Below are 12836 nucleotides of genomic sequence, written 5' to 3'. Positions count from 1 at the left end.
CTGAGAACAAACATAAAATTAGTACATGTCTCATACTTAAGCTTTTAAATTACGGTTTAAGTCTTGTTTATTGTTGATACTTACTTTGAAAGACAAACTTGAGCTAGTGAAAGTTGGTCTATTGTCATTCAAATCTAGTACTTCGACTTTGAGTTGCCGCACAGTTTGTTTTGGTGGTGTGCCGCCATCGGTTGCTGCTACGGTCAGTCGGTATATTGATCTCTCTTCATGATCTAGAACTGAAAACAAAAATCGATGTTAAATGTTTTTCCGAATCGTATAATGAAGTGTTAGTATATATAAGAAATATTATGCAAATTAATCGAAGAAATTAATTGATTATATTACCTGTACTAGTTTTAATAACTCCAGTATTAGCATCAATAACGAAAACACCGACGCCATCCATATCTCTTTCACTCAAGATAGAATATTTAATTGTAGAATTGACTCCATTATCTCTGTCTATTGCCTTGACTCTTGCTACTTCTGCTCCTGGCTGCTGTTCTTCTCTTACACTAACGACATCTTCTCTGGGATCAATAATTTCTGGTGGATTGTCATTTACATCAGTAATTTTGATTGACACTGGCACTCTACTTGATCGTGGTAACGTTCCTTGGTCTTTTGCTTCGGCAAATAGAGAGTAAGATGATTTGAATTCTCTGTCTAGAACTTCTTTGGTGGTGATTATTCCTGTAACAAAACATGTTTTATTATTTACTGTAAAAACTGCAGAATAGATCAAGAGACATTTTGAGGCCTATTACAACATAAAATAAAGTAAGTTATTGAATATCAAACAATATTAATCATTACTTTTCCTCGAAAAGTTGGAAATGAAAAATGCAAGTCGTATCTTAATATGAGAACGTACTTTAAAAGCCTGTTATAATGATCTCTACACGCTTAACAACACACGTCTCTTCTCTACACACACTACAAAACCAAAGAATTTTGTCAATTTCAAATCGATTACTTTAACCTAAAATTAGGCGTACATAAAAGAGATCGCCTGAGGGCTGAATAACTATGATTATCCGCAACTTCATATTGAAAGCCCAAAAATTGTGATGACAGAAACAGGGTAGCGAAATGAATATTGTTATAAACAACATTGATGCAATCAATAATGAACTTAAAAGAAACAGAGTTAAAGTTTTGAATCACGTAAATGTTGAATTTATGGGTGGATAATAAGATGTGCCAGAAACCGCCGTAATGAGCGATGGGAAGCGGTCTGTTGAAGAAAAAATCCATCGTTATTTCGACCGCAAATATTGGACACTCTTGACTTCGATGTTTGCGGTGGACGCTAATATTTTCTTCACGATTTCTGATTTCTGTTTTTGTAGGAGAGAGATTATTGTTGCGGTGTAAGGTATCACTTGCTCGGCGAGTGAGGGCAGAGATCATGATGGCGGAGTCATAAATACGTATAGCTTTAAATCGTTGAGTTTAATTTATTAAATCAAGACTGTGATTTGTGTACTCAGGTGTAACGTCCGGTGGTAGATGAATTTATTAATCAGACTTATTGTAGCCAAGTATGTTTGAGCTATATTTTGTAGCAGCTTTATGGATTCTTCTTGTGTACAACACATCTTTATAGTTTTGTTATTCGATATAAAATGGATTTTACGACCGAAATTAGCGTTTTCCAAGCACGTGAGCAACATTCCACGATTGTGACTGTTGGAACAAAAGGCAAAATCATTTACAACTGCGTCATCTTCGATCACAATTATTTTTTTATTCCAACCCTGTTTGTTATTACTGCAATTTATAGCACTCTGTCGACAGTAAGATTCCAGCAACATTTTACACCTATAATTCATTTGAGAACATATGAAAATAAAAGATATCCGTCAACAAAACGAGTTGTAGAGCCCTGTGCGTCCTACACGTACATTTGTAACATATGAGCTTTAAATAGCCGACGACAGTATCTAGTACTGGTAAGGCTTGTAATAAAACATGGGAGAGAATAGCCAGGCTCCTACATAGCAATATTTTAATAATAGTTAATGGCGGGTCATGGCGCATGCGCGATCGACGACGTTTATAACTCGCAATTGACGCGCGTAAATTCATTGTGTGTTGCCTCCCGTTGTGGGATCGCGGCTGGCGGGTGGCGTGACCTTTCAAATAAAAATTGCCGTCAACTTATTGATTGATTGTCGGATTCAGTTCAAAAATCTCCAAATTTTTTTCGAGTAACTTTGATTTAATCATCTTATAGCATTAACTATTACCAAAGCTTAGTCATTTGACTGGTTATTTCTCCATTGTCAAGTATTTGCTGCTGTTTTATTTCACGTAATTGATACCTATTATATCCCAATAAGTAGGTACTGCGAATAAAGCCAGCGCTGCGTTTTTGTCTTTTTAAATCCAAAAACCAAAGACACTGATTCAATCTATCCGTGTCCACCCACAATTAATTATGTTCAAGCGTTATTGTATCCTTATAAGTCCTCAGTTACCGTGAACTTTTGTCGGATGTCACAGAAGAATTATTGGTATAATATTGTGAGTCAGTGGGAACATTGAGCAAAGCATTACTAATGATGACCGGCTTTCATATGTGATGTATGAAATGGCAACCATATCTGTTCATGCAAATCTATAGCCACCTTTAGACGGAGCAATAAAATGATACTTTGTCTTTATATTAATTGCACATGAACTGACTTTCAAGAGTATTCTCTATTTAATTTTCTTTTATAGTGTATTTGACATAGTCCCTCGGTATTTTAATGATCCCTTTTCAGGTCAATTACCCTATAACTATCAACAAGTTCTATCAACGATCACAAACGAACCGACGGCTATCAATGCTCATAAAAGGCAGAGTTTTTGCTTCTGGTAACATTGTGGGTGCACCTGTTGAAGACAGCAATCTTCCAATAGGGGCCACATACAGACGTCGCAAATGATTTACGAATTTAGCCCTCACTCGGTCCTTGCTAACTAGCTCGGGAGTGTTCGGGTGCGATCGCCGATAAGCCGAATTGAGACGAAAAGCTCCACCATTCATCAGTCAGTTATTGAGAATAACGAACTGCCAAGCACCCTTTTTATACCATGCTTAATACTCGCACGATTTCGACGATAAACATCGTTTTGGATAAGATCGGTTGTGGATTCTTATTTGCATATCTTATTAAATTTAGTTGGCGCAAGGAAGGTTAAATGTGGAATAGTTTTTGCCAATCTTTGCACGTGTTTTTCCTTTCCGGGTTGGTGGATGGGGTCTAAGTGGTAGCACATAGTACGTCTGTACTCCTCACAGTCATGCAAAAGTGTCCGGTGCAAAGATCACGATCGTGCCACCGTAGTAAACGGATGCTGGCTCATTAAACCTGAGATAATCCACATATCTAAGTTGACCCTCACAACGTGAGCAGGATATCAACGATCACACACAATATTATATTGAACTCTCATTCTTAAAACACATGATAAATACTATCCCACAGAACCTGCTCAGCGGACACTTGAAATAATTCTTTAATTACGTAGAAGCATAGAAAGCGGTCCATGGGAAGGTTTAAAATAAATAATGCCATCGGATCTGCTCCCCATACGCTCAAATTGTGCAGGTATTAAAATGACTGTATTTATACAGCGTGTTTGTTCTATCAATGAGTTTCAAGGGACTTACATACTTTGGGTTTTAGCTTTCAAAAGTGCCGGCAAGCTAAACAAAGGGCAAGTGGCCGGCTGGGAGTTGCTTGCCTGAACAAATACGAACAAGTATTTGGTATTACGGTAAAATATCATTGTTCTTAGTTAGTTCTGTACACGATGTAATGATGCATGTAGCGCCGGTGTTTGCTCGCGTAATTTACTTTCGCTCTGTTCTTAGTTTTCTATCTAGACTTAATTTCTCTATAACAAATATAAACATATCCGAAGTTTCAACGTCCTAAACTTTCTCCGTATCAATAATTTCGTCAAATACGGAAGAAAATTGTAAGCCACTATTCACTTCAACAGGTGCATTCAAACCTTATAAGCCTGCTGATCTCATGACAAATAAGCGTGGTCTACACTTGAGAAATCTTTCGACCTTGGCTGTGTCAGTAGTCATTGTTGTCGGGTCAACATTCGACGGTAGCTTTTGGAGGATTAAAATGATAAATAGCGGCTAGACGTCACATCCGATGAGCATTCAATGGTAAACGAAATAATGTTAGTTATTAATCAAATGTGACTTCTTGGTTTTATTCTTGTTTTGAATAATACGTAGAAGATTATAGGTAAGAATAATATGCAAAAACATGATACAATAAATATGTTTGGTTCAAAGGGCGTGTTGGAGTTGAGGTTTTAAAAAGAATAAGTTGAGGAGATTTTTTAGGGAAAAGCTGCTCAGATTCTGTTAGATATTTGTCATTGTAAAAGTGGGATCTTTTTGTTTTATATGGAGAAAAGTATTAAGGCCAAAATGTGTACATGTTTAATGGCACTATACTTTGTCTAGTCTACGAATGCTTTATGTTTAGAAAGAAAATTATTGTAATGAACTTACCAGTAACAGGATTGACGATGAAACTTGTGTTGGAGGGGAACAAGCTGTATCTCACTACAGCGTTATCACCCAAATCAGCATCAGTCGCCGCAATCTTCCCAACAAATGCGCCAGCTTTCTGATTTTCCTCAACTTGGAACTCATACGCCGATTTACTGAACACTGGATCATTATCATTTGCGTCTATTACATTGACGACTAAGTTAGCGGTCGCAGAAAGCGGTGGTATACCGTTGTCTACAGCTATTATGACCATTTTATGTTTTGCTGTTGTTTCCCTGTCGAGCTGTTTGGCGAGGTAAACCCAGCCTGTACTCGGTTGCACTTTGAAGTACTCTTCAGTTGTATTTGAGTCTGCGGCTATTTTGTATGTAATGCGAGCGTTGTTTCCTGTATCCTTGTCTATTGCTTGGATTTCTAGGATCTGTTGAGGATGAAAAGAATATTATATTAGTAAAAGTAGATTTGGAAATTAAAGAAGAAATTAAAGTAAATTGAATCAGATTTGATCTTTAATGACACTTAGTTTGGAAAGGAGATCAGAACATTGCACAAACAGCAATCAAATCTTGAACATTAACTACAACGTATTACTCAAAGCCGATAAAACTTCAAATTAATTACAGAACCCATTAATGTTATCTCTTCCACAATTTAGAGAACAACGTAACAAATTAATTAGATAAGGCAGTAAAAGTCACAAGCATTGGACACAAGTCTCAATTTATTTCCAAATCTCAAGAGGTATTTCGCATTTTCGAGCCTCCTGAGTAAGCCAATACTTTATTCCTGTTCATTGAGAAGGTAAGACAGAGTTACCCTTACTGCCGTACTCAGAGTAATTTAAAGATTACTTATAATTATTCCTTAGTAACGATTTTGTTCCGAAAACAATTGCTAAGGACTGGGTTAAATAACCATTAAATGACTTTGTTTTTTTTCTCCTTTTGGGAATTGAACTTGAACAAGATTTTGCTTTGTCCTTGCAAAATGTAACTAAAACGTTTTACCAGTAATTATTTTAAAAACAACAAAATAAGAAACTACAATTAAAAACTTACTTACACAAAATAATCCAAAATCTTTAAAAGCAAACTTTAAATTCTTGTTAAAAAATGACACAGTTTATTTTTAGTCGTGGTCTCGTGAACCCGATACCTTTTGATTATTATCGTTAAGTTAAACGATACCCAATAAATTCTACATAGAGATTAATCCATACTTATGTAAGTATTGCACCGTATTTTTATTGATACGACTTTCTTGCATTCTTGCCTAAGTGCCAATAACATTATTTTATAAATTTTCCGTTTCACTATTACTTTATTCATTGATATATATGGAATAGTCTAACTTTGAATCGTTCATGTACCGTTTCTGGTTTTTATAGTTGTTCTTTATTAGATTTGTTTGCTAGTATATCATTTGCTTTAGTTATATTTTTACTGGGCATGAAGTAAACATTTACATCAAATTCCCAGTACTTATTCCAAACGAATTTAATCAAGCAAATAAAGGGGAGAACTAATGATTCTTGATATCTCGACAAAGCATTTTGAATTTTAAAGCCTTCTAATAAATCTTCTTTTTCAACGAATTTTAATTAGAATATATGTAATTGATCGTACCTTAGCATTAACAGCTTCAGATTCCAACACATTAGCACTGTAGGAGTCATGTTCGAAGACTGGAGGGTTGTCATTCACATCCTGAACATCTACCACCAGAGTCAAGTTGGCACTGAGGCTAGGGATGCCGTTGTCTCTTGCCGAGATGATGAGGGTGTGACGGACGAGGTTCTCGTAGTCTAGGGACCTGTGAAAAGATGTGATAAAGTTTTAAATATAAATTGTAAATGATAAGATGATCTATTTCATTGATAATAGTTTGGACTTTATGTCCAAAATCGGGTTTAATATCAGTTCTAGACTCTGCACTAGTATTTAAGTACATACACATGACACCCAGACCCGAAACAACAATTTGTGGATCACACAAAGAGTTCCTCCGTGCGGGAATCAAACCTGCTACATTTTGCGCGGCAGCCGGTCGCCCAGCCACCGCATCAACCATGCAGTCAAAATTCAAAATACTAACCTCAAAAGCGTAACCAATCCATGTTGTGGGTTCACAGCGAAGGTATTTGAAGGTCCTGTAGCTGAGACAAGATGGTAGTTGATTTGTCCATTCTTCCCCTCATCTTCATCAGTAGCTCTTGCTGCGTAGACTACGGAGCCAATGGCTGCTGACTCAGCCACTGATACTCTGACTGATGATGTACCGAATTCTGGAGCGTTGTCGTTTATATCTTCTAAGGTGATTTGGACCTGATGATCAAAAATTACATACAGTTAGCATACTAGCAAAAATGTTGATTAAATCGGTTGCAATCAAACTGGCTTTCGCCGGCCTCTCTGTCATTTTTGCATGACTTTTTCTGCCATTACACTAGTTAATAGCATATTTTTGTAAACCTGGAAGACCTTTATCAAAAATAATCTTACCTGAGTCTGATCAAAGCTTGAAGGATTCCCAGTAGCAGCTCTAACGTTTAGTAGATAAGTGGGATTGGTCTCTCTGTCCAGTTGTCCTGTAGTTCTGATAGCTCCCGTGAGTGGCTCGATAGTGAATCGATGGTCAGGGTCTCCGGAAACAATGCTGTACCGTACTGGTGGTTGACCTGGTAGAAAAAAAAAACATGAGTTAAATGGAAAAAGTACCTAATAAATGTGGAAGGAAGATTATTTTGGAATTTACAATATTAGTAGATATCGAGTCAACTAGATTGTTTCTCATAGTCATAATATTACGTGTTATGAACAGTATTCTTTGTAGCTACCATATAAATAAATGTGGTTTCTAACAACACAGATGCACACACGAACCCTTGTTCTGCCTCAAATTCGACCTCAATCGTATTAGTTTTCCCAGATTGTGGGCATCCCAGCGAAATTGAGCGCACCGCTGTTTATAGACCTCGTAAATATTTATGCATCGATATCATTTTACTTTCCGGCTCGTATTGTCTTTTATACTGGGAAACTATTTATGTTTAATGTTAGGAAATGCTCTATAAGAATATTTTCTATTTAAAATAAAAACGCTCAAACGTCTCGAACATTATCAAAATCAACAATACTTAATTGGTTATCATCTTTATTATCAATAACAGTATCCACAGCGGTGTTATCAAAATTAAATTTGGCATCAAAATTAAAAGTAATTTCATCAAACGACTTATTACATAAAATTGCATGTTCAACATCTACTGCATAATTAAAACCAACGTAATTTCCAAACAAAATATCTTGTATCAAATTATAAATCTTTCTCTTAATAATATTATAACAACACGTTTTTTTCACCTATAATTATATACTGATGCTTTTTGTTGATCGACAAAATGGCTTCCTAATTTCGTGACTAGACTTGGATTATGATGCTCAAGCAATTTATATGCAAATGCAGAATATTAATTATTTTAAAGCAAATCTGGTTCATATCTATTGCTTGAGTCTTTTTGCGCGCGTACGTGGTAAAAAAGTGTAATTTTAACGGTGGACTGTTTATTTTTCTCACAAAAATCGAATAAATTATGAAAATGCCTACTGATTATAAAATAATTTGTTTTGTGCATAGCTGTATAAATAACACAATAAATACGAAATATATAATTATTTTCAGTGTTAAAAAAGTATAAGTAATAATTTTGACTACGCAAATGAAAAGATTAATCGTCATTGCTGACAATGTTAAAACACAAACTCTCTTAAATCAAGAATGTCTAGACAAAACCAATGAAAATTCAAGTCTTCTAGAGGAATTTCGCCAAAACCCCCATTAGGCAGTAGAAGGCATTCTGGTGGGCGATTGAATATAACCAAGTGGCGTGTTACAGATATGGCTTATCGGTTTACTCGACTTGTACCGGACGAGCAGACGTCATGATACTCATAGGCGAGGCTCGATGGCCGTCATAACTGTTTATGTGTAACACTTCATACTAGTGCTATAGTAATTCATTTTGTGACTTTGTTGCAATTTTCTTTTCTTTATTTGGTGATAGAATCGTGCTTCAGAAAAGGACAGGCTCTCAAAAAATATTTATAAATAAATTAGCTATGAGAAATATGTCCAATCTATCTGGTAATAAAATAAAAATACCACTATGACAAAATGTCCAATTTCTAAAATATAAAGAACAAATTTTAAATAAAATAATCTATCGACAACAATGATTAGCTATTTAATTAACATAATATCATCCAAAAAACTTGTCAATAGAAAACAACAAACTTCAAACATTAACAACTACAAAACCAAATCCACCGAATCTACAGCAAAAAGCATTCCAAAACTGCCTTCGCCTGATTCAAAGTACCAACAATAAGATTCACCCATTCAGATATCTAGTTCAGATCTATTTTTATCACGTCTATACTAATTATATGAACTAAATTAATACCGAGATGTCTGCCATGCTCCCTGGCCACTATTGTATTGTCCTTCATACGACTTTTTGGTTTATTTACAAAACGTTTTTATTGCTAATTGTCTGTTGTTATGTTTGATACAGGATTTACATACAAAAGTATTCTTTAGTTGTTTTGTAGAAAGCTAAGGTAATTCGTAACGATGTAGAATAAATGTTTGTATCGTTTAACGAAAGTGCACCTAATTGTTTGGTTGTTTAGAATTGGTTTTGTACTTCTTGTGTTCCTGTATGTGGGTTTGAAACATTGTAGTTATTTAGATACTTATTTTTTTATTGTAACTTGGAATACATAGAGATGTTTAGGCCTGCATTCTTAATTTTATGTGAAAGAACCATTAATTATTATAAATAATCATTACCACTGTGCTAAATCTTTATCACTGTAAAAATCAATTGTTGGTTTTATGCAAAATCAATTGTTGGTTTTATGTTTACTGCAAAAAACTCTGTTTGAAATGTTTTCACCGACAACTAATTAAATACTTCTAGAGATACGAACCACGAAAATTTTCCCAAATAAACCATCGAACCGAAAACGGTTTTGTATCTATCAATTTTTAATTGGCAGTTCTCACAACAATTTAAAGGGGTTCATTGTCGAAAATTTTTTTTCTGGCGTTTCGTATTTTTTGCGCGGGCGGCGTGCGTTTTTTTTTCGCCAGTCGTTTTGGGCAGGTCTGCTGACATGAGATTGATATACAGTCTTATTCGTGGACATGCTCCGGAGTCTTTGTTTAACTGGTCCCGGCCCTCGCCCCTCTGTCCTCCCTTACCCCGCGTCGCCCCTTTGTCTCTCCTCTTTATACAGTCGGCGATGCGCAAACGCAAACTTATTTTCGGCTGGATTCACAGGATTTGCCGTAACTGTTGTTTTTGTTGAGAATTGTCGTTATTTTTCCGAGATTTTTTCGTTGACAGCAACCGATTTGTTGTCTATTTAGAGTTCAGCTTTAATTTTAGTGTAGAAATGTTTGTTATACAAAATACTAGGTTGTATACCTAAAACGTAATCTCTATCTCAGTCTATAAAACTGCATGTCACTTTCTACTAACAAAACGATACAAAATTAATACAAATCCCAATGAACTGCATGGTACCCAATCTGCAACATGCAAAATTACTTTAAATCCGGAAAAATACTGTTCATTTCACGCCAGAGATTAGCAGAATTTACTTGATTTAGCATTCTCGTGTCTAAAAGCTAAAATTCATGGATCTTAAATTATCATAAGCGTACCTTTAGACGGATTTATAAAGCTTTTGCGATATATTGGCAGGCTTTGGATGCAGTTTGGCCAACCTTAAAATTTGTTCATTATAATTGAGTAAATATTTTTGCTATTGACGACTTTATTTCTTTATAATTTTAAATATAACAATATTTTGTATACTTTAAATTAACAAATAATCCATTCGTACCTTGTAATAAAGAATTAAACTACCAAAATAACGCAATATTTTGAAGCAAAAATGCCAATCAAACATTCAAAAATGCTAAGTTATTGTGCAATAAAAATACAAGGATTTAAATAAAATTAAATCATGGACACTAAAATTTGGATCAATGTGTCCGCTTAATTTAGGATCAACGGATATTTGTGATCCCAACACCTGATTTTTGGGTCACATAATCTGTAGTCTAGAAAATTTAAATTTATAATACAATAGGATTAATCTGTACCTACATTATATTCACAACCTGTTTTAGTACAAGGTAAACCTAACTTGCTATTTTTGGTGTTGCAGACATGTGTTATAAAAAATATTATAATGCTCTATGCAACATGTATTACAATGTACATTATCTAGTTGATGTATTTATATATACCTCTATATTAGACTTCAGGAGAAGTTATACATGTTTCACCGTAATAAATGCAAAAATTTTGCCGTTTACGTGGAGGACCAAATGAAACGTGGATTTCTCCTGATGATGATGATGATGAAATGCAAAAATGCAATAACAAAGTTTAGCAAACTTTATAACTTTATACATAATTATTGAACTTATTTACAAAATACAGACAAAGTCGCGGTTACAGCTAGTTTATAATATCATGAACGTGTAAATTTAGGAGCGGCTCTACTGACATGTAAAGGCGTTGATTGACGATCGAGGTCGCGGGTTCAAATCATAACATTTTGAACTTTAGCCAGGCCCACACCTCGTACTGTTGCAGTTTCTTAGATTGGCTTGAAGGGAATCAAATGCTGCAACTCTATGTTTAAATAAATGTTGTTTAACAATACTGGATGCCTTTTATTTCATGTAAAAATTAACTAGGTATACTCAATTTTTGTCAGTTACCTAGATTCATTAATATATGAAGCTAAAGAGTTTATTTGTTTGAAGGCGCTAATCTTCCAAACTACCGGTCTGACGTGAATAATTCTTTTTTGTTAAAAGTTCATTTATCGAGGAAGGATATGTTATAAAATGCCATGCTACAACCAATAGGAGTCGAGCAGAGAAGACGAAACTGCTTGGAAGTAGCTAGTATCAGATTAATATTATAATGTTACGCTTTTTATTCCCCATAAGGAGTAGCCATAGAGTTGCATGCAATGCACTTTTTGCTATCGTTTAGGTTACTACTTTTTATATGAAAGATATCTCAATTCATCTACCAGTTATTCAAACCAAAACATTAACCAACACTGACGGAACAGGGCGTTATTTTATTTGATTTACCGTTTTTTTGTACACGTCCCAGTCCTGTACGTGTCGTGGCATACCGTCCCACACCGCATTACAAAATAAATTTGCATCTTGTCCCTTCTAAATTGAAATCATTAACGTCTAAACTGATTATCTTACTCACGCGCCCCGAACCCTGTTCAATTAAGCTTTGTAACTCTCCACCTATGCGGATTGTTAGATTTTAATTCGAATGAATTAATTTATCTGTATGATAATCTTTTGTTTTGAATAATACGTCCACGATTCCGAAAGATTCTGTGTAATTGGTCTGTTTGATTGTTTAATCTAGGCTTCGATCCTTGAATAGAGAATAGAGGAACAATTTTAATCCTTCGCTATCATGGCCGATAATTGTTGGCTTCGTACTAAGTGTTAAAAGAAATTCTACAATTGTAACATGTAACACTGAATTTGTATAATGCAAAATGTATTAAAATCAGTATATTATTCAAAATTTGTAACATTGAGTAGCTGCCCAATTCCCGCACGAATTAACTCTTTGTGTGATCCACAAATTGTTGTTTCGGGTCTAGGTGTTTAATGTCTAATATACAGGAGAAAACCCTGTATATTAGACAACGGGGCAACGTTAAATTCTCAGCAGTCTCGTCCCGTTTTCTAATGATTCTAATAACACTACTACCATAAAGAGCGTCTTCTATCAGATTCATATCTATACCCGACTTGTTAAGCAATAACAGAGAAACAATATAAAATTAAACGACTACTTATTCTATCTACAGACTTTTAATGTGTCTATAACATTCCATATTATACAGCTTCATACCAAAATAATCATACATATGTTGCAGAATATAATTCCATAGAACGTCTACATAATACTAGTTTATAATTCAATACAGATGAATGAAAGTAGGTTATGAATTGCAGTCTGTAATGAATGTGACGCAGATTCAATGGAACCCGGTATTAAATGATTTCAACTGTTTACTCCGCATGATTAACGTTAATTAATTATTCCTCAGGAATAGAAATCGAGTAAAAAGATTGATGGATTAGAAAGCTTCATTGATGGATTGTGAAAGGAACTTTAATGTGTAGCTGAAAATTGTGAGTGTTTTATTGCAGCACGTAACTGTAA

At 34.8% G+C, this 12836-nt stretch overlaps 1 protein-coding gene across 1 annotated transcript in view; it reads right to left on the bottom strand.

Annotated features, from left to right (window-relative positions):
• LOC118265230 (protein dachsous) overlaps positions 1–12836 on the bottom strand; it is a 304778-nt gene that overhangs the window by 8158 nt on the left and 283784 nt on the right. Inside the window, exons 5-10 of the mRNA XM_035578031.2 lie at positions 7042–7217; positions 6635–6864; positions 6166–6352; positions 4538–4961; positions 349–696; positions 85–239 (exon numbers count right to left, since the gene is read on the bottom strand). Of these exons, the coding sequence (XP_035433924.2) occupies positions 85–239; positions 349–696; positions 4538–4961; positions 6166–6352; positions 6635–6864; positions 7042–7217 (1520 nt within the window). The remainder of the gene's footprint in view (positions 1–84; positions 240–348; positions 697–4537; positions 4962–6165; positions 6353–6634; positions 6865–7041; positions 7218–12836) is intronic.

The sequence above is a fragment of the Spodoptera frugiperda genome, chromosome 28 (assembly GCF_023101765.2).
Source record: "Spodoptera frugiperda isolate SF20-4 chromosome 28, AGI-APGP_CSIRO_Sfru_2.0, whole genome shotgun sequence".
Lineage (NCBI taxonomy): Eukaryota > Metazoa > Arthropoda > Insecta > Lepidoptera > Noctuidae > Spodoptera > Spodoptera frugiperda.
Note: the sequence above shows the minus strand (reverse complement) of the source record. Positions and strands in the feature narration are given on the sequence as shown.